The sequence below is a fragment of the Scyliorhinus canicula genome, chromosome 5 (assembly GCF_902713615.1).
Source record: "Scyliorhinus canicula chromosome 5, sScyCan1.1, whole genome shotgun sequence".
Taxonomy (NCBI): domain Eukaryota; kingdom Metazoa; phylum Chordata; class Chondrichthyes; order Carcharhiniformes; family Scyliorhinidae; genus Scyliorhinus; species Scyliorhinus canicula.
Window position 1 is genome coordinate 88,610,689 of NC_052150.1, and position 26,571 is coordinate 88,637,259.

The 26,571-nt window shown below is 50.0% G+C and overlaps 1 protein-coding gene across 4 annotated transcripts in view; it reads left to right on the forward strand.

Annotated features, from left to right (window-relative positions):
- The window catches only part of LOC119966114 (thyroid hormone receptor beta), a 290,813-nt gene that overhangs the window by 234,995 nt on the left and 29,247 nt on the right, over positions 1-26,571 (forward strand). For all 4 annotated transcript variants that reach the window (XM_038797341.1, XM_038797342.1, XM_038797343.1 and 1 more), the window contains 3 exons: positions 7,073-7,173; positions 15,193-15,340; positions 18,650-18,855. In XM_038797341.1, the coding sequence (XP_038653269.1) occupies positions 7,073-7,173; positions 15,193-15,340; positions 18,650-18,855 (455 nt within the window). The remainder of the gene's footprint in view (positions 1-7,072; positions 7,174-15,192; positions 15,341-18,649; positions 18,856-26,571) is intronic.

The following is a 26,571-nucleotide window of genomic DNA, read 5'->3' on the forward strand; positions in this document are numbered from 1 at the left end:
GAAGGCCCGAGGACTCCCTTATAGGTGTGTTGGGTGTTCGGGGGTCGAATCGGGGGGGGCGAGCAGAACTTATCAGTGCAGGAAACGGGACTAAGTGCAGCCACGTCAGGGCGTTCCCCATTGAGACGCCGTAAAGAAGCAAAGTCCCAAGGGATAGTGTGTTGTTTCTTGACATTGCGAGCACCGGGAAGCACCCGGCTAAACGCATTCATTGCAAGATTCTGTTCCTATTCGGTTAGATCGCGCCCAAGATACAGAGTGATTGGTATAACTGATGAACTTTATCATGTAACAGAACCATCACACATAGTTACCTAATTGAGCATTGAGTACTATTTTGTCCTGGGTGAAATCACGATATAACTTATTAAGAGAAGGTTCAAATGTGTCCTTGAGAGAGGCTGAAGTTTCTTGCAGTATGTTGAAAATCTTATTGACTCCGTTGACAGTTACATGCAGGTGAGCAGGGTGGGGAAGGCCATAATTAAATCTAGCTTCACAAAGATGGGCTTTAACAAGTTTGTATTTTCCTTAAGTGCCAGGATAGATCCATGCCGAGGTCAGTGTAGATGAATACCTTGCTTCCACAAAACTTTAGTTGACCCTTTCTGTAGACAGACACATAATTTGCTCCTTGGGGGCTCATCATGCTGTGGCCGCAATGCCAAACATCGATGAGCTGGATCCACTACCAGCAGTGAATCAAATCTTTCCTTACTCCAAAAATTGTGTCCTAAGTATTGTAGGATTTCCCTGTTCTCCACCCTCAGGCACTGAGAGAACCCGTAAGTTTTGTTTTCTGTTGTGATTCTCCAGGTCATCCACCTTCATAAGCAATTTAGGGCGCGATTCTCCCACAATATTTCGAAGTTTATTTATGGTGGGTTTTTCAGAAAATTTCCCGCCAGCTCTGCTAGCGTGTTCCCCACCACTATTCAATGGCACTTAGTCACTTCTTTGGGCCCTGGTGAGTTTCTGATCAGTTTAGCCCACACTTGGAATTTTTTTAGCACTGGGGAGCTGAAGTCAGATATCAGGCCACCATTTTGAAAGGATGCCCCGATCTCGAAGTGAGCGACACCCCCCAAGTGAGTACACCTCTCTGTGTGTCTTTGGGATTCCCCCCCAGGCCCCCTTACAGCACTCCCTTTTAGGGCTCCCACCCATCGCCCTCCCCAAGCTCCCGGAGGCCCCTATTCACCTGCCATGCTCTCCCCCACCCTTCTAACACCCCCTCCACCCTGGTTTCATGGACATGGCCCCCTTGCTCCCTGACCCATCGTCATGCCACCCTGGCACTTGGCACTCTTACACTGGCACCCATGCAGTGCTCCTGCTGGCTGGGCAGTGCCATCTGGCCACCTTGGCAGCGCCCACATTCCAGGAGGAACCACCATACACCCTACCCTGACCAGCTGGGGGTCTCCGAAGGCCCGGGAGACCCCCTTGGTGCCATTCCGCCTGGTCCATGTTTGTGTGGACCAGCACTGATCGGCGTCCGGCTGCAGCCTTCCTCAGAAGTTCGGTGAATCAAGGGAGGTCGGTGCATCCCGGGTGAGTAGATCATAAGAAGGTTTTTGACCTACTTCCTCGAGCGTCATTCGGTGCCGCCCATTTGGGGCGGGGTCTGACTCCGACGTCTCGCAGGATTCTGGAGAATCTCTGAAGGCGCGGAGGCTGTAGGGAGGCTCGCTGCAGGCCTCTCCTGGCATTCTCCAGCTGCGTGGCTCTCTCCTTTGAGCGCAATGCGGCCGGAGCATTGCACCCTTAGTTTTTGGGTTTCCAGCTTGGTGCAACGGGTTCCAAAGTCATCGGTTCTCCAGGAGACTGGAATGACACCTCATTGATTTCAAGATCCCCAAACTATCATTTGAATGAAGAAAGACCAGAAAGCTGCAGCGCAGAGGGATTTTGGGGGTCCTTGTACATAAATCACAAAAAGCTAGCATGCAAGTTCAGCAGATAATAGGGAAAGTAACTGGAATGTCAGCCTTAATTTCAAAGTTTGATGTGGATAAGTGTGAAGTTATCCTTTTGGGCCGAAAAAATAGAAAAGCAAATTATTATCTGAATGTAAAGCACATTCAAAATACATCTGGACAGAGGGATCTGGGTGTCTTTGGTCATAAGTCAGTGTGCATGTACAGCATTAAATTTTTAAAAAGGGAAATGGAACGTTAGCGTTTATTGCAAAAGGACTAGTATAAAATTAGAGAAGTGTTGCAATTGTATGCGGTGTTGGTGAGACCGTATCTAGAGTATTATGTCCAGTTTTGGTCTCCTTATTTGAGGAAGGATGTGGTGACTTTGGTGGCAGTTCAGAGGAGGTTCACCAGATTGATTCCGGGGATGAAAGGGTTGATGTATGAGGAGAGATTAAGCAGTTTGGGTTTATACTCACTGGAGTTTAGATGGATGAGAGGGGATCTGATCGAGGTATATAAAATACCAAGAGGGATTGATAAAAGAAACGTAGACCAAATTGTGGAGCAACCTAGAACAAGAGGTCACAGATGTGAGTTGAGAGGCGGTAAGTTTAAAACTGAGATGAGGAGAAGCTACTTCTCGCAGAGGGTGGTGAATTTGTGGAACTCGCTGCCCATATTGCAGTGGAGTCTGAATCATTAAATGGTGTCAAGAGGAAGATATATATATTTCTGATTTTTTTTTAAAAACAACAGGTTAAAGGGATATGGGGAACAAGCAGAGAGGTGGAATTGAGACCAGAAAGAAATTGGCCATGATCTGATTGAATGGCTGAGCAGGCTCAAAGGGCTGAATTGCCTATCTGCACCTAATTCCTATGTAAAGGGAATGGAGAATAAAAATAGGGAGGTCTTGTGGGGTTGGACCCCACCTGGAATGCCCTACTGGCATAAGAGGCAGTCAAAAGAAGGTTCACTAGATTGATCCTGGGTATGGAAACATTTTCTTATGGGGAGAGGTTGAATAGGTTGACTCATGTCCTCATGAGAACTCCTGTATTCATTGGAGTTTAGAAGAATGAGTGGTGACCTTATTGGGACATATAAGATTCTCAGGAGTTTTGACAGGGTAAATGACCAGAGGACATAATCTCATTTAAGGGATCACCCATTTAAGACAGGGAAGAGGAGGAATTTCTCCTCTCAGCGTGTCGAGTTCTTTACTGCAGGGAGTTGTAGAGGCTGGGCCGTTAAGTATGTTCAAGGCAGAGACGTCCAGTGACGGCTATGGAGTGAGTGGTCGCACGTTTGGTGGCTCTGACTCAAGACAGATTTTTTGGTCTTTTCCCTGCCCGAAGGGCAAAATATTTGAGGGAAAAAGTTACTGAAGTACCTGGGGAAGGTAATGGATCAGCGGTCAATAGCACCACGAGAAAGAAAGTGCTGTTGGAGCAGAAGAATTTTCATGGTGCGCCACAGCTAAAGATGGTGGAGGGCCAGGGGGGCTGTTCTGCCTGCCCAGTGGTCGGCAGTGCAGTTGGTGGAGTTCCTGAATGATACATTTTGGCAACAGAGGAAAGAGGCCCTGGAAGACATAGCCAAGGTGATGGAATCACTGAGATCTGGGATCGGATGAGTTGACCAGTGGCTGAAGTCCCAGGGTCGTGCCTTTCCGAAAGTGGAGGAGGCAGTGGGGGAAGAGAAGGACCAGTTGGCCTCGTTGGTGGCTGAGATGGGAGTGATGCAGGAGAGCCAGAAATATCTGAGGGAGAAGGCGGAAGACTTGGAGAATCGCTCCAGAAGGCAAAACCTAAGGGCGGGATTCTCCATCTCGCCAGCCGGCCAATGAGGTTTCCCATTGTGAGCAGCCCCACACCATCGTGAAATCCCCGGACGTGGGTGCACTGCCGGCGCAGCGGAGAATCTAGCCCAAGGATTGTCGGGATGCCTGAAAGTGCAGAGGCCGTGGTGTGGATGCCAAAGATGCTGGAGAAATTGATGAGGGAGGGGGCCTGAGGAGGAGGCCGCAGGCAGGTGAACCGCTCAGGGCATTGGTGGTGAGGTTGCACCGCTTTCTAGACAAGGAGAAGATCCTTTGGTGGGCGAGGCAGGCGAGGAAATGTACCTGGGAAGGGAACAAGTTGCGGGTGTACCAGAACTTTGGTGCTAAGCTGGTGAAGCAGAGGGCTGGGTTTAACCGGACTAAGGCTGCCCTCTTCAAAAAGGGAGTGAAGTTTGGGGTATTATACCCGGCCCGCATGTGGGTGACTTTCCAGAAGCGAGAGTTTTATTTTGACACCCCAGAGGCGGCGATGGAATTTATGAGGGACAACGGGGGCAGTGGGCAGTAATGGAGAGCCAGAGGGGCAGCGTATAAATAGGGGGGAGAAGACGAGAAGGATTTTGGCCCATCAGTTGAGAAAGCAAGAGGTGGCGAGGGAGATTGGCAGAGCGAGGGATGGGAAGGGCAAGGTTTGGACGGGTTTCCGGTAGAGTTCTATAAAAGGTTTGGAGCAGACCTGAGGCCACTGCTGGTTTGGGCGTATAATAAGGCAAGGGAGAGGTAGTGGTGTCGATGGACGCAGAGAAGGCGTTTGATCAGGTGGATTGGACGTACTTGTTGGAGGTGCTGGGCTATTCGGCTTCAGGCAGGGGTTTGTGGATTTGGTTCAGCTACGATATAAAGCGCCGGTTTCAAGCGTGCGGACGAACCAAGTGAGTTTGGGGTACTGGGACGAGGCAAGGGTGCCCGCTCTCTTCATTCTTCGGCTTGGCGATAGAGCCACTGACAATGGCGCTTAGGGCGTCAAGTGACTGGAGAGGAATTGATCAGGGACGTGTCGAGCACAGGGTCTCATTGTATGCAGACGACCTGCTGCTGTATATTTCGGCCCAGTTGGGCAGTATCGGAAGCATCATGGGGATCCTGGAGGAGTTTGGCCTGTTCGCGGAATCCAAGTTGAATATGGGGAAAAAACCAGGTGTTCCCAATTGAGACTAGAGAGCAGGAAAGAAGGCTAGGAGAGTTGCCGATTAGGGTGGTGTGGTCGAGCTTTAGATATTTGGGTATCCAGGTGGCGCCGAGCTGGGCGCAGTTGCGCAAGCTGAATCTGGCTCAGTTGGTGGAGCAGATGAGGGTGGACTTTAAGAGGTGGGATGTGTTGCTGCTGTCGCTGGCAGGGTGGGTACAGACAGTGCTGCCAAGGTTTCTGTTTGTGTTTCAGAACCTCCCAATCTGATGAATTACTACTGGGTGGCGACTATCACTATGTTTAGGAAGTGGGCTGTGGGGGAGGGGTTGGTGCGGAGATGGATGGAGGCAGCATCGATTAGGGGTATGTGTTTAAGGGCTTTGTTGTTGGCGCCTCTATTTTCTACATGAATCATGTTATGGCTTCTGAGATTACGAGTATAATTCCAGAGCAAATAAAATACAAATGGTGGAAATCTCAGACTAAAACATGCAGCCGGTCAATCAACATCTGTGAGAAGGAGGACACGTTAATATTTCTGATGAAGGTTTGCTACTGGGAATATCAACTTGACGTTTCATTCCACAGATGCTTACTAACTTGAGTATTTCCAGCACTTGGGCTGCACGGTGGCCTAGTGGTTAGCGCAGCTGCCTCACGGCGCTTAGGTCCCAGGTTCGATCCCGGCTCTGGGTCATTGTCCGTGTGGAGTTTGCACATTCTCCCCTTGTCTGTGTGGGTTTCGTCCCAACAACCCAAAAATGTGCAGAGTAGGTGGATTGGCCACACTAAATTGCCCCTTAATTGGAAAAAATAATTGGGTAATCTAAATTTATTACAAAAAGAGTATTTCCAGCACTTACTGCATTGAATGTATATCGCAGCTTTGCATTACACACTCCTGACCACAAGAAACTAGGCTGAAATAGTGTCACTCATTTTATAAATGACCCTTGCAAGCAGGGGAGTTCCTCTGTTCATGGATTTGACACTTTTAGTTTCTGGAAAAGTGTGCACGATCCAGTGGCCATGGTGCGCTCGTGCGAGAGCACAACGCTGCCGGTGAATGCCAGGAGAGGCCTCCCACGGGCCTCCCAGCAGGCTCCACGCCTCGCACGATACACCCAAGTCCTGCCAGGTGTCGGAATCAGAACTCCGACCAAAAGGGGCGTGACCAAACAGCGCTTGCTAAAGTAGGTCTTAAACCTACTTAAGGGCTACCTACCCGGGATCAGTCGGCTTCCCTCGATCCACCAGCCTCCCCCAGGGAAACTGCAGCCAGACGCCAGTCAGTACTGGTCCACAACAATGTGGATCAGGCGAAATGACACTGGGGAGTCTCCCGGGCCATTGGAGGCCCCTGGGTGGCCATGGATAAAGCAGGGTGGCCCCTGGCCCTCTCCCAGAACGCAGCTACCTTGCCACTGCCCAGCTGGCACCTTAGAACTGCCACCCTGGCACTGCCAATGTGCTCGGTTGGCACTGTAAATCTGGCAGGAGCACTGCCTGGGTACCAGGGTGGCAGTGCCAAGGGTCAGGGCCCTAGGGGGGTCATGCCCATGAAAGAAGGATGGTGAGGGGTTTGAAGTGGACCTTTAGTGATTGGGTTGTGATGACGGGTGGGGGTCCTGTAAAGGAGAGTGGGGGGACCTGAAGAGGGGACCTCCAGGAACTCTACAGTGGGGTGTCTTCACTTGGGGTGTGTTTGGGGTAGTGCCTCTATATGTGGGAGGGTGACATTGCCCATAGGTGGGGGTGTGGTGGACCCATAAGCTCACTTAGAAATCGGGGCACCCTTTCAAAATGGCAGCCTGATATAAGTGTGGGCTAAACCATTGAGAACCTCCCCGGGACCCAAAAAAGTGACTTAAGTGTCATTGGACACCGGTGGGGAACTCGCCAGCAGAGCATGCGTGAAACTCCCTGAAAAACCCACCACAAATTAACTTTAAAAATTTTCCATTGAATTCCGCCAGTGCCTCTACTGACACAGACCTGCAGACTCTCCATTTAAAAGGTTTGCCGGGTGGTTTCGGCAGAACTGCAGGCTTGTAACATGTACCTTGCATATTTTTCTGTAGGCATCCTCCGTGGACTTGGGTGGTGTTGTTTTATATTTTGTAGTGATGTAGACTTTTGTAGCACTGAACTATTTCTGTTTATGTCATCTTGTAGGTTATATACCAAGCTATCTGGACAAGGATGAGCTTTGTGTTGTGTGTGCTGACAAGGCTACAGGGTATCACTATCGTTGTATCACTTGTGAAGGGTGTAAGGTAAGCAACTCTGAGTCACCTTATCCTTCACAAACAGTTCCACAGTTAATTCCAGGTAAGGCCAACTCTACCCTATATATACAATTTAAAGCAGAACATGAAAGAGCACAGTCCTTACCCAGTGCAACCTCACCTGCTTGACATTCCTCCTTTACTCCAGAAAAGACATGCAGCAGATTTCCTAGCACCCCTGGACATCATATTCTATGTCACATTGATGAGCCACTACACAGTTTGTATACTTCATGAACAATGGTCTGGATTTTAATATACTAATAAAGGCAAGGTGGTCAACACTCGCGGTTATTATTGAGTAAAACTGACAGCCAAGGGAGTATGTTAGCACTGCTGCCTCACGGCGCCGACGACCTGGGTTCGATCCCAGCCCCGGGTCACTGTCTATGTGGAGTTTTCACATTCTCCCTGTGTCTGCATGGGTCTCACCCCCACAACTCAAAAGATGTAGAGGGTAGGTAGATTGGCCATGCTAAATTACCCCTTAATTGGAAAAATAAAAAGAAACTGACAGCCACCTCTGATGTCGCCATATCACAGAAAGGTGAGAAGGGATATTTCCATAAGATCGCAATCATAAAGTCACTTGTGACTTTGACATTGCGTTTCAGTGCTATTACAGTGGTATTGCAAGATTGAACCTTACTTAGGTCCAAACACAGTTACAGGAAAGATGGATTTCGGAGATGACAACATCTTTGAGGACTTTGTAAAGAAATGTGAATCGGTGATGGGGTGAATGAAATGTAAAATGAATGAAAATCGTTTATTGTCACAAGTAGGCTTCAAATGAAGGTACTGTGAAAAGCCCCTAGTCGCCACATTCCGACGCCTGTTCGGGGAGGCTGTTACAGGAATCGAACCGTGCTGCTGGCCTGCTTTCAAAGCCAGCGATTTAGCCCTGTGCTAAACAGGTGGGTCAGTGAGTAGCACAGAATGATCCTGAAAGAGTGCTTTGTTAACATAGTACTAAAGATGGAGTACAGTGCAGATGGGGGACAAAAAGGTCCTGCATCAAATTGTTTTTTTTAGCAAATATTCTTTTGCCTGTAGGTTAGGAAGCCTATTATTTTACTACATTAGTAACTTACCTTAAATAAACCAATTAATGATAATACTAAAAAAATTGATTCAATTAAAATTGACTAATGAAATAAATAAATAAAGTTGAGTAGACATGGTTGGTGTGCCATAAATGCAACATGTGCGAGTTGGTGGAGAGCATTGCCTTCCTGAACAACCATATCTGTGGTCATTGTTTGCAGCTCAGGGAGCTTAAGCGATAGGAACAGGAATGATTGCCAAGTACGTGATCTGACTTTCCCTCCTCCTGAGGACCTTGGCAGAAACTGAGGACAGATACCAGTCTTCAGCTAATTCAATTCACTCCACATGATGTCAAGGAACCGCTGGATGTATTGGACAGCTATGGATCTTGACAATGTTCGATCAGCAGTACTGATTATTGGGCTCCAGAATTAGCCGCGTCCCTAGCCAAGTTGTTGCAGTATAACTGTAATAATGACATCTACCTGACACTGTGGAAAATTACCCAGATATGACTTCCATAAAAAGCAGAACTAATCCAATGAGGTCAATCCACCACTCTACTCTCATTTGTCAGTGAATTTGTGAAAGATGCTTTTGACAGTTCTATCAAGCAGCACTTGCTCAGCACTAAACTGCCCACCGATGTACAGTTTGGATTCCATCAGAGCCACTTGGATCCTGACCTCTTCATAGCTTTGGTCCAAAATGGACAAAAGAGCTGAACTCCAGAGGTGAGGTGAGAGTGACAGCCCTTGACGCCAAAGCAGCATTTGACTGAGTGCGACTTCAAGGAGCCTTCGGAAAGCTGGAGTCAATGGCGATCAGGGGGAAACAAAATCCACTAGTTTGAGTCATACCCAGTTCAAAGGAAGAAAATTATAGTTGTTGGAGGTCAATCTTCTCAGTCCCAGGGTATCAGTACAGGAGTTCCTCAGGGTAGTGTCCTAGGTCCAAACAAATTTAGCTGCTCTATCAATGTCATTCCCTGCATCATCATACGCAGATTGGGAATACTCACTAATGATTGCACAATGTTCCCTCCCATTCACAGCTCTTCAGAAACTGAACCAATCCTGTATAGATCTGGACATCATTCACACACGGGTTGATAAATGACAAGTAATATTCACTTTACAGACATATCAGGAAATGACCAGAGAGAATCTGAACCATCTCCCTTGACATTCAGCAACATTGACAAAGCTGAATTCCCCACCATCAGCATGCTGAGGGTTACTAATGACCAGAATCGGCCATATAAACACTGTGGCTAAAAGAGCAGGTCAGAGGCTGTGTTTTACAGTAAGTAACCCACCTCCTGACTCCCTAAAGCTTTTTTCCATCTAAAAGGCTCAAGTCTGGAGTGTGATGGAACATTCTCTGTTTGTCTGGTTGAGTGCAGCTCCAACAACACTCAAGAAGCTCAACACCATTCAAGACAAAGCAGTCTGCTTGATTGGCACCTTATCCATCAACTTAACCATTCGCTCCATCCATCCCGAGGCACAGTAACTGCCGTGTATCTGCCAGATACACCGTAGAAAGCTTTGTGGCAATACCTTCCAAACTCAAGAATCACACCTTGGATTTTCCTTATGCTCCTCTGGCACCTTATCCCCCTTCCAGCATTTCAAGATGCTTATTTCTCCTTTAAAATCCTCACTCTTGACTGCCCACCCACTGCTTTCGGCCCTCAGCGTCTGGACTGGTAAAACATTTTATCATGGAGCAACTGTATAAAGGAGCCAAAACTTTTTTTTTAAATAATATTTATTCAAATTTTCACATTTTCGCAAAAAAGAAAACAATAACAGAAAATTCTAAGAACAAAAAAAAAAACAGAACCCCCCCACCGTAAATACAAAAGAGAAACAATAAATTAACGCCCGTCATTGCCAGGAGATCTAGGAATGGTTGCCATCTCCTGAAAAACCCCTGCACTGACTCCCTTAGGGCAAATTTCACCCTCTCCAATTTAATAAGCCCCGCCATATCGTTGACCCAGGCCTCCACGCTTGGGGCCTTGCATCCTTCCACTGAAGAAGAATCCTCCGCCGGGCTACTAGGGACGCAAAGGCCAGAACACCGGCCTCTTTCGCTTCCTGCACTCCCTTGGAGTCCCGTGTGCCCACACAAACCGCGTAATGCTCCTGTTAATCCGCCTGAAAAAGGCCTCCGGGATAAGGATGGGGAGGCACTGGAACAGGAACAGAAACCTCGGAAGTACCGTCATCTTGACTGACTGCCCCCTACCCGCCAAAGACAGCGGCAGCATGTCCCACCTTTTAAACTCCTCCTCCATTTGCTCCACCAGCCTTGTGAGGTTTAGCTTATGCAAGGCCCCCCAGCTCCTGGCCACCTGAACCCCCAAGTACCTGAAGCTCCTCTCTGCCCTTTTCAGTGGGAGCCTCCCAATCCCCCCCTCCTGGTCCCCTGGGTGTACCACAAACAGCTCGCTTATACCCTGAGAAATCCCCAAATTCCCGGAGAATCCCCATCACCACCGGTATTCCCCCCACCGGGTCCGCCACATACAACAATAGGTCATCCGCATAGAGCGACACTCGGTGCTCCTCCCCAGCCCGGACCAGCCCCCTCCAATCCCCCGACTCCCTCAGCACCATTGCCAGGGGTTCAATTGCCAGCGCAAAAAGTAGGGGGGACAGGGACACCCCTGCCTCTTCCCTCGGTATAGTCAAAAATACTCCGACCTCCTCTTATTCGTGGCCACACCTGCCATCGGGGCCTCATACAACAGCCTCACCCAACTGACAAACCCCTCCCCAAACCCAAACCTTTCCAGCACCTCCCACAAGTACCCCCACTCAACCCTATCAAAGGCCTTCTCCGCATCTAGTGCCACTACTATCTCCGCCTCCCCTTCCACCGCCGGCATCATAATAACGTTCAAGAGCCTCCGTATATTAGTGTTCAGCTGCCTCCCCTTCACAAACCCCGTTTGATCCTCTTGGATAACCTGCGGCACACAATCTTCTATCCTCGTGGCTAAGATCTTTGCCAACAACTTGGCGTCCACATTCAGGAGTGAGATCGGCCTGTATGACCCACACTGCAGGGGATCTTTGTCTCGCTTAAGGATCAAGGAGATCAGCACCCGAGACATCGTCGGGGAAAAGCTCCCCCCCCCCCCTCGCCTCGTTGAAGGTTCTAACCAACAGGGGGCCCAGCAGGTCTGCATACGCCTTGTAAAATTCAACCGGAATCCCAACCGGCCCCGGCACCTTCCCCGACTGCATGTTCCCTATCCCTTTAACCAGCTCCTCAAGCTCAACTGGCGCCCCAGACCCTCCACCCGTCCCTCCTCCACCCTCGGGAATCTCAGCCGGTCCAAAAGGCGCCCCATCCCCCCCTTCTCCGCCCGAGGTTCAGACCGATATAGTCTCTCATAAAAGTCCCTGAAGACCCCATTTATGTCTGCCCCCTCCGCACCACATTTCCTCCCCGGTCCTTAACTCCACCAATCTCCCTAGCCGCATCCCGCTTACGGAGCTGGTGTGCCAGCATCCTACTCGCCTTCTCCCCATACTCGTACACCGCACCCTGAGCCTTTCTCCATTGAGCCTCCGCCTTTCTGGTGGTCAACAAGTCAAACTTAGCACAAAAGCTGCACCACTCCCTTGACAATCCCTCCTCTGGGGCCTCCGCGTACCTCCTGTCCACCCTCACCATCTCCCCCACCTATCTCTCCCTTTCTCTCTGCTCCCCTCTCTCCCTGTGGGCCCGAATGGAAATCAACTCCCCCCGAACCACTGCCTTCAGCGCCTCCCAGACCGTCCCCACTCAGATCTCCCCATTATCGAAGGCCTCCAGGTACCTCTCGATGCATCCTCAAACCCGCCCCCTCACATCCTCGTCCGCCAGCAGCCCCACCTCCAAGCGCCATAACGGGCGCTGGTCCCTCTCCTCCCCAGCTCGAGTTCCACCCAATGCGGGGCATGGTCAGAAATGGCTATCGCCGAGTACTCAGCGTCAACTACCCCCGCAATCAGTGCCCTACTCAAAACAAAGAAGTCGATCCGGGAGTAGGCCTTATGTACATGGGAGAAGTATGAAAATTCCCTCGGCCTCGGGATCCACCCCTCCCATCTGGTCCATAATCCCCCTCAGCACCTTAGCCACCGCAGGCCTCCTACCCGTCCTGGAACTGGATCGATACAGTGGCGGATCCAGCACCGTGTTTAAACCCCCCCCCCCCCCCCCCCCCCCCATTATCAGGTCCCCTACCTCCAAATCTGGAATCCGGGCCAACATGCGCCGCATGAAACCCGCATCGTCCCAATTCGGGGCATATACATTGACCAGCACCACCCGCTACCCTTGCAGCATGCCGCTCTCCATCACGTATCTCCCGCCGCTGTCTGCCACCACACTCGACACCTCAAACAACACCCTCTTCCCCACCAGGATCACCACCTCCCTGTTTTTTGCATCCAGCCCCGAATGAAACACTTGGCCCACCCACCCCTTCCTCAACCTGACCTGATCCGCCACCTTCAGGTGCGTCTCCTGAAGCATGGCCACGTCCGCCTTCAGCCCCCTCAGGTGCGCGAACACGCGGGACCGTTTGACCGGCCCATTCAGTCCCCTCACATTCCAGGTGATCAGCCGGATCGGAGAGCCACCTGCCCCCCTCCCCCGTCGACTAGCCATCACCCTTCCGTAGTCTGCCACGTGCCCGTGCCCCCCGCTCAGCCCGTTCCCCACAGCGACAGACCGCCATCCTGATCCCCTCTGCACGTTCCAGCTCCTCCTTGGCCAATCCAGCAGCAACCCAGTATCCCCCCACTCTTTCCCCCCCCCCACCCCCAACCGTCCCCATCCCCCCCCCCCCCCCCCCCAAGCTAGGGCCCCCCTAGCTGCGTAACTCCGGTCATTGTACTTCCGTAAGTCAGCCGACTCCTGCTGACCCCGGCTGCTCCCGCCACCCCAATTACCCTCCCCAGTGTCCCCCAACCATTCCCCCAATGCCGACCCCACCCCCTGCTTCTCCAGGGTGGGAGAGAGGCCCGCACCCCCCATCCCAAGCCCGACCCAAAACGCGGGAAGACAGGCACATGACCCAACAGGGCTGCGAACCCCACCCAAACCCCCAACCAGTGAAATAATAAAAATCCCAACATGATATGATGAAACGCTCAAGTAAACAGGTAATAGTCCCAAAAAGCAGAAAAGAAAAGGCAAGACAGCAAAAAAAAACATTGTCCAATAGAACCAAAAAGAGCGAAAGGATATCAAGGAGGACAAAGCCTCCGGGCTGCGTACAACATTTCCCAGCCCCCAGGCCTCAGTTCAAGTCCAGCTTCTCTGCCTGGACAAAAGTGCAGGTCTCCAGAGAGTCAAAATGAAGTTGGCGGTCTTTATAAGTGACCCACAGGCGTGCCGGCTGTAACAGGCCAAACTTGACCCCTTCTTGTGGAGCACTGCCTTCGCCCGGTTAAACTCAGCCCTTCTCTTCGCCACCTCTGCACTCCAGTCCTGGTAAATCCTGATCTCCGTATTCTCCCACTTACTACTCCTCTCCCTCTTCGCCCAACGAAGCACACACTCACGGTCGGCCAAGCGGTGAAAGCGGACCAGCACCGCCCTGGGTGGCTCGTTCGGCCCGGGCTTCCGCAGCCGCACCCGATGGCACTCTCCAGCTCCAGGGGTCCCCGGAACGACCCCGCGCCCATCAGCAAGTTCAGCATCAGGACCACGTAGTCCCCCAAATCCGAACCTTCCAGCCCCTCCAGGAGGCCCAAAATCCGCAGATTCTTCCGGCGGGAGCGGTTCTCCATCTCCTCCATCCTTGCCAACCATTTCTTGTGAATCGCCTTGTGCGACTCCACCTTCACCGCCAGGCCGAGGAGTTTGTCCTCGTTCTCCGAAGCCTTTTGCTGCAGCTCCCGAATCTCCGCCACCCGAGCCGTCTGAGTCGCCTCGAGCCTGTCCAGCGATGCCCTCAACGGCTCCAGGATCTCAGCTTTTAGTTCCTGGAAGGAGCGCTGAAGCAGCTCCTGCTGCTCCCTCGCCCACTGCTGCCACGCTGCCGGTTCCCCGCCCGCCGCTATCTTGTCCTTTTTGCCTCACACCTTCTTCTGCTGCAAAGTTAATTTTCTGGTCGCTCCACTGCTAGTCCAGCCCATCCACCAGCTGCCAAGCGCCGAAGCTGCGTTCCCACCTGGGGAAAAATAAAATCAGCACCGTTGCGAGCCCTTAAAAGAGCCCTTGGTGAGATATTTTCCAGTTGTTCCCTTTGCTGCTAGAATCCAGCCTTCACAAGGGCCCCCAGGTCAGCTTGAGGCCTCTAAAACAGCCCTTCCCCCGCCTGCATGCTGAATTGGCTTTTGTCTCTATCTGCTGCAGCCCCAGCCAAATCCTACACTGTTTCTGCAGGACTGGAAACCAAGAAACATATCATTCCTGGGTGAAAAAACTCCTCCTACATTCACCTATACTTTTTCATAAAAATTCCACTCCATATTGCTTTAAAAAGAGCTCCTTTCTGTGATCTTAGCAGGAGCTGCCGTGTGTGTGACCACTCACTCCATGGTGCACACCGGAAGTCTAAAGGAGCCAAAACTTAAAGACCGTTGCACAATCTTTCTTAGTTGTGCACTGCAAACACCAATTGGTTATCTAATGCACTGGTTTCTTAACACAACCAATGAGGCACTTGCCAAGTGAAAGTCTAGGGGCATAGGAGTCATGCGCATTGTTTCTGCCATTACAATGGGTGGGCAGAAGATTCATCCTTTTGAGTCCCACAATCATCTTGGTGTAGTCCTAGCCTAATTTGTGGTCTTTCCTGTGCACTCCTATTAGATTTACAACAGCTGTGAACTGGAAAGATCTTGGGACACTATCCCCTCTATTTTTAAGATGCCATTTCACAAAATAATATGCTGGCCGAAAGGAAAGTGTACCTTCTAAATCCTGATTATTTTTGTTTAGGGTTTTTTCAGGAGAACCATACAGAAAAACCTTCACCCAGCATACAGCTGTAAATATGAGGGAGAATGCATCATCGACAAAGTAACAAGAAATCAGTGTCAGGAATGCCGGTTCAAAAAGTGCATTGCTGTTGGCATGGCTACTGACTGTAAGCAACATTCATATTGATATTTTAGCTATTTTCTGTTTTCCACTTTTATAACCACAGAGAGGTTGCAGCACAGAAGGAGGTTATTCAGCCCATCTTGTCCGTGCCAGGCCGAGGACACTCGGGTGCTCTTTCTAATCTCACCTTCCTGCACCTGGTCCATAGCCTCATAGTCTACAGAACTTAAAGTGCAGATTCAGGTACTTTTTAAAAGAGGATAGGGTCTCTCCTCCACCACCAGGCAGCAAATTCCAGACACCTACTGCCCTCTGCGTAAAAAAAAATTTATTCCTCATGTCCCCTCTACATCTGCTGCTTAACTTGAATCCAGGTCCCCTGGTTCTAGAATTCTTCACCAAGGGAAGCAATTTTACCCTGTCCACTCTATCATATACCCTCATAATTTTGCACACCTCAATTAAGTCACTCCTCAGTCTTCTTTGTCCCAAGGACAATAATCTATCTAATCTCTCCTCGTAGCTACACTTTTCTAGCCTTGGCATCATTCTTGTAAACCTCCTCTGCACTCTCTCCAGAGCAGTTATATCCTTCCAGTAACGTGGTGACCAGAATTGGGCACAATACTCCAGTTGTGGCCTCACCAATGTTTTATACAATTCCGACATTATACCCTTACTATTATATTCTATACCTCTGGTAATGGAGAGCATTCTATATGCTTTCTTTACAACCTTGGGAGTGATTCAACAGCCGCACTGCGCTCAAAAAGCAGCTCGCTGTGGCGCAGCATGGCCGATAGAAGCCAGGAGTCCCCGCTCCCGGGATCTACCCTGTCTGCAACGCCTCGCGAGATCTAACGTGGCTGGGATCACTTTTTAGCAAATCTATGTTTTTTTTTGTTTTTTTAAAAAAAATTTAAATAAATTTAGAGTACCCAATTATTTTTTCCAATTAAGGGGCAATTTAGCGTGGCCAATCCACCTACTCTGCACATCTTTGGGTTGTGGGGGCGAAACCCACGCAGACACGGGGAGAATGTGTAAACTCCACACGGACAGTGACCCAGAGCCGGGATCCAACCTGGGACCTCAGCGCCGTGAGGCAGCTGTGCTAACCACTAGGCCACCGTGCTGCCCTTGCAAATCTATGTATTGAAGAGAGACAGCTAGTCTCACTTTAATGTGCAGATTCCTGAGTTACCCAAGGCATGGGATCTACCTCCTTCACCTTGGAGATCTTCACAAATGGGGACCAGACAGAACGGCACTCGTGGGGTCTCCCAGGGGATTGGAGGTCCTCAGATGCATGTCCTTTGGGGAGGATGGTACCCTGGCACTGCTGGTATCCCCTGGCCCTGAGTGCCAGCCTGGCACTGCCAAGGTGCCCAGGTGATACTGCCAGCTGGCAGGTTAACAATGCCAACATGCCAAGGTGCCTAGGTGATACTGCCAGCTGGCAGGTTAACAATGCCGACATGCCAAGCTGGCATTTCTTGTGTGCTGGTAATTGGGTGGGGGGTGCCCTGGGGGAGGGGGGATAGAGAGGGGTGGTACCCGTACGTTTGGGAGGGGGAACCCTCCTATAGTGCATTGAGTTTTGCGGTGGGGGACGGTCGGGGGTTGTGTTGGGGGCCTCAGACATCGGGACACCATTTTCTCGCACTACACTGAGGAGTTCCGGCGATCGGAGTTCCTCAGTGGAGAAAACGGGGCTATGTTCGGCCTCAGGCGTGCTTACCCCACTGAGGTTCCTTATTTAATGCGAGTGGAGTTTTATAGCCATTTTGCGGCGCAAACACGCTGCTAAACGCGGTCACAATTAACTTTGATCCCATTTAGTTGAATTATGCCCATATTCTACTTGAACTGCTGCCTTTAGGGCCCTATGTACTTGTATGCCAAGATCTCTCACTTCATCTACCCCTCTAAATATATTCCCATTCATTGTGTACTCCCTATAACTGACCTCCTTAAATGCCTGACCTCACACTTCTTTGTGTTAAAATCCATCTGCCACTTTATCGCCCACTCCACTCCACCAACGCACCAATATCATTTTGGAGATTATAGCTATCCTCTACGCTATCCACCACTCAGCCAATCTTTGTGTCGTCTGCAATGTTCCCAATCGCTAAAAATAACTTATTCCACTGTCCCTTCCCCATCAGGTTATTGTTGTACACTGTACCACAGCAACTAAAATGAAAGAGTATAACGCTTTGAATTCTCTTCTAAAGTGTAAAGCAAATGTTTGAAATGCTCAGGAGTATCCAAAACAGAAAAATAGGCAAATGTTTGAGGTGATGAGAGAGGGGATTCAGCTACTGTTAAATCTGCTGCACTTTTTATTTTTAAGAATTTTTTGTTTTTTTTATTTCAAACTTGCATCTTTTGTGTAAAAAGACGGTCTCCTCTATATCGGAGAGACCAAACGCAGACTGGGTGATCGCTTTGCTGAGCATCTTCGGTCTGTGCGCATTCAGGACACTGACCTTCCCGTTGCTTGCCATTTTAACAAAGGACCCTGCTCCCATGCCCACATGTCTGTTCTTGGCCTCCTGCAATGTTCCAGTGAAGCGCAAAGCAAACTGGAGGAACAACATCTCATCTTCCGGTTAGGCACGCTACAGTCCTCCAGCCTGAACATCGAATTCAACAACTTCAGATGATCAGCTCTACCCCACCCCAACCCATTTGTTTTCATTTCATTTTAACTGTCTTTTACCATTTCTTTCTTTCTTAATATACATTTAATCCCCCCCCCCCCCAATCTTATCCACCTTTCCTTCACCTTTCTCCACTTTGCTTCCCCCTTCCCTTACCCCCACATCTACAGCTCATCCTCTGATGTTAGTTTCCCTGCTGTTTGACCTTTCACATCTTTTGTCCTCTCTGGGGACTGCCATTAACACCTCTCCCCATGGTTTCTGTGGCCATTAGCACCCGGTTTCCCTGGGTTTCTGTGGCTATGACTCATCTTTCATTCTCACTCCACAGTCTAAATATTTCCCACTTTGTCTGTCTGTTAGGTTTGACAAAGAGTCATCGGACTCGAAACGTTAGCTCTTTTCTCTCCCTGCAGATGCTGCCAGACTTGCTGAGATTTTGCAGCATTTTCTCTTTCGTTGCATCTTTTGTGGTTTCCTTTTAACCTGTGAAATCTTGGCAGTTTATAAATCTTTACAGTTATGATTCTAACAGAACTTACTGAAATCACTGCAATGAGAATCTGTGAAACTGACATCAGTAATATTATTGTAATATGTTAATGTAGTAACATGAGGGAAGATAATGACTGCAATGTAGACGGATGAGTGTTAACATTGTGTCGGTTTCTTTGTGTAATCAGTGGTGTTGGATGATGGCAAACGGTTAGCGAAACGTAAACTAATAGAAGAAAACCGAGAAAAGAGACGTCGCGAGGAACTGACAAAGACACTTGTAAACAAACCTGAGCCAACCGAGGAGGAATGGGAACTTATCAGAACTGTAACAGAGGCCCACATGGGCACCAATGCTCAAGGCAGTCATTGGAAACAGAAGCGAAAGTTTCTGGTGAGTTTCTCTGAAGTGGATGAAAAATTGGACAGAATTTGTTCATTTTGAGCATTCAGAAAAGAACCAGTGTCCTTTGCTTTTCTATAGTTTGCAAGTGTTTTGAGAAGATAACAATTTCCACAGGTAAATAGAGAAGCTGTGGGAATCCCAAAACTTTCTTCAGTACCAAGGTGCTTAAAGTACAGTTGAAATAAAAGTGAGTGTCAATGTATTTTTCTCGTTCCTGCAGTTGACCGATGAATCACATAAGTCAGAACCCTGAGATGGGAATGTGAAGCTGACAAGAAAGATGTGCGGGGTAGCTGGATTGGCCATGCTAAATTGTCCCTTAATTGGAAAAAGAAGAATTGGGTACTCTAAATGTATTTTTTTAAAAAGGGGATAAGATCGGGTAACATTTTCATGGAGACTTAGAATTATAATGCAATGCAGGATGTCTTATTGGGATGATTAATCAGTCTTCCCTCCTATTTTCTAGTTAATTATCAAACTCATTTTCGTAACTATTCACCTATTCCGTTAACCCTCACTTAACTCATTGTAACTGAATTGTGGAAACAAATAAAGTTTTTCCAATAACACCAATCTAAGAGATTCTGCAGGACCTTTTTTTAATCAGAGAAAAAAGTTTAAAACGTTCTACATTGCACATTCCCACATTTCTGTCTTCATAAATGAAATAATGCTTAGAATAAAATAAATGGCCTTCCGGTGGCGTGGGCGAGCAGGGCGGCTGCATTAAGAAGAGCTCCCACCGGTGGCCACGATTTGCGGTGCTTTCGGGGATTTCCCCGAGTCATCATTCACCCCCCGGCTATCGTCGGCCTTTGGGGCCGTCATGGGCAGCTAGCGGGGCCAGTTTAAAAACTGACAAAGAACCCCGCATGGGTGTCGGGCGGCGGGGGCAGAGGCGCTCGGCACAGCGTGGCGCGGGAGTCAGAGCAGCTAAAAGGAGGTCGAGGCGGCAGGCACGAGGCCAGTGCGCGATGTAGGTGGGATGTCCCACATCGGATGGCTCCCACCTAGGATGAAGTAAGAAGGCTGAAGTCCGGTCCCAGGGGAGCTCTGAGGGAATGTAGAGGAGAAGAGAAAGAAGGTTTAAAGAAGTTTGGTGAAAGTTTTTTTCTCTCGCCCCTTTTTCCCCTTTTTTTTGTGTGAAGGAAGAAAAATTGTCTTTTTTTCAAAAAAGTAATTCAGATTGATGAAGGACAGGAGGGTGGAAGGGGAAAGAAAAGAAAGGAAAAACAATAAGCTGCTCAAGGATGCAAAGAGCAGTATGGAAGAAAGGAGGAAACGCGGGTTCACCGCTGAAAGAGAGGACAAGCAAAAGTGCTGAAAAGATGGCGGAAGTCGAACCGCAAGGCGGGGCCGTACTACTTACAGTGGAGAAGATGATCGAGGTGATGGTGGTGGAGCTGGAAAAACAGTTCGCGAGGCACATGGAGGCCTTGAGGAAGGAGACGGTGGTCGCCTTGAGGAAGGAGACGGTGGTCGCATTGAAGTCATTGGTGGAGGAGGCAATCGTCCCGGTGAGGGTGGCGGTAGCAAGGACATCGTCGAGGTTAGAGAGCAGGGCGAGAAGATGAAGGAAGTGGAGGAGGCCGTGTCACGGCACATCGACGAGGTCACCTCGATGGCGGACGAGCTGCAGAGGGTGGTGGAGGTCAACAGAGGACTCCGAGCAAAGCTCGAAGACTCAAGGCGGCACAATTTGAGAATTGTGGGCTTGCCCGAAGGGACAGAGGGCCCAAGGCCAACACAATATTTTGCTAAGAAGTTGGCGGAGCTGATGGGGGAGGGTGAGAAACCCTCTGGTACGAACTAGACCGAGCTCATCGGTCATTAAAGCCGAAGCCCAAAGTGAAGGAGCCGCCAATAGCAGTAATTATCTGTTTCCATAAGTTTGGCATGAAGGAGAGGGTACAGTATTAAGCTGGGCGAAGCAGAAACGCGAAGTGAAGTGGGATGGTACTGCGGTTCGGATCTACCAGGCCTTGACGGTGGAGTTGGCAAAAAGACGAGGGGCGTTTGGGCGGGTGAAGGCGGCATTGTACAAAAAGGGGGTGCGATTTGGTATGGTATACCCGGCGAAGTTGGGGGCAACGTATAACACCAAAGACTTATATTTTGAGACAGCGGAAGCGGCTGAGGCGTTCGTGAGGGCAGAAGGCTTGGGGCAGACGTGAGGAGTGGAACTGGAAGAGAGACTGTGGACTGTGTTTGAGCAGCTGGAAAATGTATAAATGCTACAACTTTCTTTTTACTGATGTGTATTTTAATTTACTTATGTTTGCATTGTTACAGTGTTCAAGTTAATGGTTGGGTTGATTGGCGTTCTGTGTTGTGACGGTTAAATCTTATGTTCGTGAATTGTATGGGTGGGATTGTTGGTTTTGTTTTTTCTTTCTCAGGGACTGGGTGGAAGAGGACGAGATATCTTGGCGGGGGGAGCCACCCGCGCTTGCTAACTAAAGTCAGCTAGTGAACGGAGGTGAGGTGAGAGGAGGGCTGCGGACGTTGGAGCCTGGATAGCAGGCTTCAATGGGCCTACGAGGCAATCGAGAGGGGGGGAAGGGATTGATGCTGGGAGATGTTTTTTCAAGGGGAAATGTAGGGGGGGGGGGTTCTTGAAAGGGGGGGAAGGGGTTCGATGTTAACAATGGACAGGGGCGGGTCAGGCTTATGGGGCAGGGCCAGGTGGTATGTTGATGGTGGATAAGAAAGGTGGGGGGGGGGGGGGGGGGGGGGGGGGGGGGGGGCGGAGAGACCCCCAGTAAGGATAGCATGTGGAACGTGATAGGGCTAGGAGGTCTGGTCAAGAGTTCAAGCCTGCTTGCGCATCTTAAAAGTTTGAAAGCCGATGTGCTGCAGGAGATTCACTTGAGGGTGAAGGACCAGGTGAGACTTAAAAAGGGCTCGGTTAGTGTTTCACTCTGGATTTGGCGGAAGGGCTCAAGGGGTAGCGGTGTTGGTCAGCAAATGGGTACGCTTCCAGATGGAGAAGGTGGAGGCAGATCAGGGGGGTAGATATGTGATTGTGACAGGGGCGCTGGAAGGGTGATTAGTGGCGCTGTTAAGTGTATACGGTCCCAATTGGGACGATGTGGGATTCGCGAAGAAGTTGTGTGGGGCAATCCCCGACTTGGACACACGCAAGCTGATTGTGGGGGGGACTGGAACTTGGTGCAGGAGCCAAGGTTGGACAGGTCACGGCCGCGCTCGTTGGTCCCATCGGGGGGGGCAAAGGCGTTGGCTGGGCTAATGGTGGAAATGGGAGGGGTGGACCCTTGGAGGTTCCTGCACCCAAGGGAACGGGAGTACTCGTTTTTCTCAGCAGTCCTCACGGATCGACATTTCTGTGGTGGGAAAGGCTTTGCTGGCTGGAGTCAATGGGTCGGAATACTCTGCAATTGCAGTGTCAGATCGTGCTCCGCATTGGGTGGATATGGTGCTGGAGAAGGGGGTAGCGCAGAGGCCGGGGTGGAAACTGGATGTGGGGCTTTTGGGGAACCAAGTGTTCTGTGAGAAAATTGAAAAGGTAATTAAAGAATATGTAGGTTTCAACTGTACGGGTGAGGTGTCGAAGGCAGTTGTCTGGGAGGCTCTAAAGAAGGTGGTCGGGGTGAGGTAATTTTGTTTAAGGCCAGGGTGGACAAAGAGGAGAGGTTGGAGCGGCAGAGGGTAATAGATGAGATGTTGGAGGTAGAAAGGAATTATGCAGAAGATGGGGACCCAGCGAAGCTGGAAAAGAGGAAGGAACTACAGGCGAGCTTCGACCGACTGTCCACCAGGAAGGCGGTGCGCCAACTGAGACGAGCAAGGGGTGCAGTTTATGAACATGGAGTTAAGGCGGGCGTATGTTAGCAGGTCAGCTCCAGAGGGAAGCAGCGGCAAGGTACATTCTTCAGGTGAGGGATAGGGCTGGGAAGTTGGTGGTGGCACCGGAGCTGATTAACAAGGTTTTCAGGAGTTTTATGAGAGGTTGTACAGGCCAGAGCCACCCGGGGGAGACCGTGAGATGCAGGAATTTCTAGATGGGTTGGAGTACCCGAGGCTAGGGGAGGGGGACAGGGCTACATTAGAAGGAGCAATAGTGGAGCAGGAGCTAAAGGATGCAATTGGGAGGATGCAGTCAGGGAAGGTGGCAGGGCCGGAAGGGTTTCCGATGAAATAAAAAATTCAAGGATAAGCTGGCACTCCTGATGGTGGGGATGTTTGAAGAGGTGATAGGGAAGGGGGTGTTGCCACAAACCTTGGGGCAGGCATCGATTTCACTCTTGCTTAAAAAAAGATAAGGATCCGACGGAGTGTGGGTCGTATAGGCCCGTATAACTTCTGAATGTGGACGCAAACGTATTGGCGAAGGTACTGGCGAGTAGGCTGGAGGAGTGCCTCCCGAATGTGATAGGTGAGGATCAGACGGGGTTCGTGAAAGGGAGGCAGCTGTTTTCGAACATTAGGAGGGTTTTGAACGTCGTTTTGGCACATGCGGAAGGGAAGGAAACAGAGGTAGTTGTGGCATTGGACGCCGAGAAGGCGTTTGACCGGGTAGAATGGGAGTACTTGATGGCAGTTCTGGAGCGGTTTGGGATTGGACCAAGATTTGTGAACTGGGTAAAGCTATTATATAAGGAGCCAAAGGCGAGTGTCCACACAAACAACATCAGCTCGTGATACTTTTCTCTCCACCGTGGGACGAGGCAGGGATGCCCTATGCCCTCCCTGCTGTTTGCACTTGCGATTGAGCCGTTGGCCATCGCATTAAGAAGTTCGGGAGCATGAAAAGGAATAGTGCAGGGGTGGGGGGTAGGGGGAGATAGAGCATAGGGTATCCTTATATGCCGACGACTTGCTGCTGCATGTGTCGGAACCGAGTGCGGCGATATGAGGGATATTGAAGCTACTGCGAGTATTTGGGTCCTTCTCGGGGTACAAGCTGAACCTCAACAGGAGTGAGTATTTTGTGGTGTCTCGGCCGGGGGTGGGGCACGGATGGGGGGGAGGGGGGCTGCCATTCCGTAGGGCAGGGACTCACTTTAGGTATCTGGGAGTGCAGGTGGCCCGTGAGTGGGGGAGGCTTCGCAGGTACAACATCTCTAGTTTTGTGCGGAGAGTGAAAGCCGATCTGGCAAAGTGGGATGGTCTCCCTCTGTCACTGGCAGGTCGGGTACAGGTGGTTAAAATGAATGTGTTGCCACGATATCTGTTCATTTTTCAATGCCTACAGATTTTCTTGCCAAAGGCTTTTTTCAGGGAGATTGAGGGAAGGATTACCTCGTTCATATGGGGAGGCAGGGTGGCCAGAGTGGGGAAGGTGCTGCTACAGAGGGGAAGGCAGGCAGGGGGTTTGGGTCTTCCGAACCTGATGTACTACTACTGGGCGGTGAATGTGGAGAAGGTGGGAAGCTGGGTCAGAGGGGTTGATCCCCAGTGGGTCTGAATGGAGGAGAGTTTGTGCAGGGGGTCGGGACTGAAAGCACTAGCAACAGCGCCGCTCCCGATAGCTCCAGGAAAATACTCAGGGAGTCCGGTAATTATAACTTCATCAAAAATCTGGAGGCAGTTTCGCCAACACTTCGGGTTGGGGGCAGGGTCAAGCGAAATGCCGATTCGGGGGAACCACAGATTTGAGCGTGGGATGGAAATTTTCGGAGATGGGAAGAGAAGGGGATTAAGACGCTAAAAGATTTGTTTCTGAGGGGTCGGTTTGCAGGGTTGAGGGAGCTGGAAGCGAAGCATGGTCTGGAGCAAGGAGAAGTGTTTAGATACATGCAGATTCGAGATTTTGCCAGAAAGGAGATACAGACCTCCCCAGAGGAACCGGCTTCCACTTTGCTGGAGGAGGTGGTGACGCCAAGGGGACTGGAGAAGGGGGTAGAGTCAGCGGTGTGCGGAGCTATTTTGGAAGCGGATAAGGCACCACTGGAAGGGATCAAAGCAAAGTGGGAGGAAGAGTTGGGAGAGGTTATAGAGGAGGGGGTCTGGTGTGAGGTGCTCCGGAGAGTAAATGCCTCCACCTCATGTGTGAGGTTGGTGCTGATACAGCTTAAGGTGGTATACAGAGCACACCTCACGAGGGCGAGGATGAGCTGATTCTTTGAAGGAGTAGAAGATGTGTGTGAGCGTTGCAGTGTTTGGGGGGGGGGGGGGGGGGGGCTAATCACGTTCATATCTTTTGGTCCTGTCCAAAGCTAGAGGATTACTGGAAGGAGGTTTTTACGGTGATTTCCAAGGTGGTGCATGTGAAACTGGACCTGGGTCCCCGAGAGGCCATATTCGGGGTGTCGGACCAGCCAGGGTTGGAAACGGGTGCGGAGGCAGATATCGTAGCCTTCGTCTCGTTGATCGCCCGAAGGCGGATTCTGTTGGGATGGAGAGCAGCCTCTCCACCCTGCGCCCTGGCGTGGTGGGGGGACCTATTTGAATTCTTGACTCTTGACAAGGTTAAGTTTGAACTGAGGGGAAGGACGGAGGGGTCCTACAAGTCATGGGCATTATTCATTATGCACTTTCAAGAACTGGATAACATTGAACATTAGTTGGGGGGGATGGGCGAGAGGGGGGCTGTGTGTATTAAGGGTGACTATGGGTAATCCCTGATTCCTTTTTGTCATTTGTCTATGTAAACATGCAGGCTGCTGTTTGGGGTTTGGTGGGAGGATGGGATGTTGTTATTGATATGGGGATTGACGTATTTGTTACTGATTATTGTTTATTGTTGGTGGGTGTAAATTCGGGAGAAAATGTGAAAAAGAATTTTAAAAAAAAAATTTTTAATAAAATAAATGGACAAATATGAAATATGTAACTCTTTCTACTTAGCTCCTGCTCCCCGGCTTCTCCCGCTAGATCCTTTCCTCTCCTGCTCCCTCTCACTCACTACCCCTCCAGCTGGCTGACCCTCCTGCTCCCTGCCTTTCCTGCTTCCTTTTCCCAAACCCTTGCTGTGAGCAAGGGAGAAGGGAGGGGACGGTGTAAAGGAGGAAGCGAGTGAGGCCACAAGAGGAACTGCCAGCTGGAAGCTTGGGGAAGCTAGTGGTAAACTGGAGGCTTAGGGAGCAGGAAATAAATCTAGGAGCAGGAGAGGACACGCAAAATCCTCTCACTTCAGTGGCACATCCTTCTCCATATCTTCTCCCTGACCAACGTCACTTTTCACACATTTTCCAGCTTCCTGATGTTCTTTGACCATAACTCCTTCGTGACCCTGTTGCTTTATTCCAGGATTGGACACAATGCTGTATTAATCTATTGCAGACCCCGGAATTCCTATGTGCAGCACAGTGTCCGGTCATGAAATAAGGCAGCAGATTCGGCTGCAGCTGGGATGGAGGTTGTGAGTGAATGAGCCTTTTTTTGGCCAGATCCTCGTTGGCAGGCCCAGCAGCTAAAGAGTGTACAGATTTAGATTCATCTGACAACCCCACTGGATGAGGTTGATTTATTAAGTCTGGTTTTAAAGCCCTAATGGGCTTTCTCCTTTTCCAAAAATTCCAACGTTTTAACTCAAAACCCTTTGAACAAATGCCACCCAACATCCATGAAATCAAAGGACAGTGTGTCAGCTTCTTCATTGAAAGAAATGAGGGATGAAACTGAATTTTTAAAAAGCAGTTGATGGTGCATGGAGGATGTGGCAAACTTAATGTTGATTGCTTGATCAGTATTACTACTTATTGCCGTAATAGAACAGAAAAGTGATATTAAGACTGG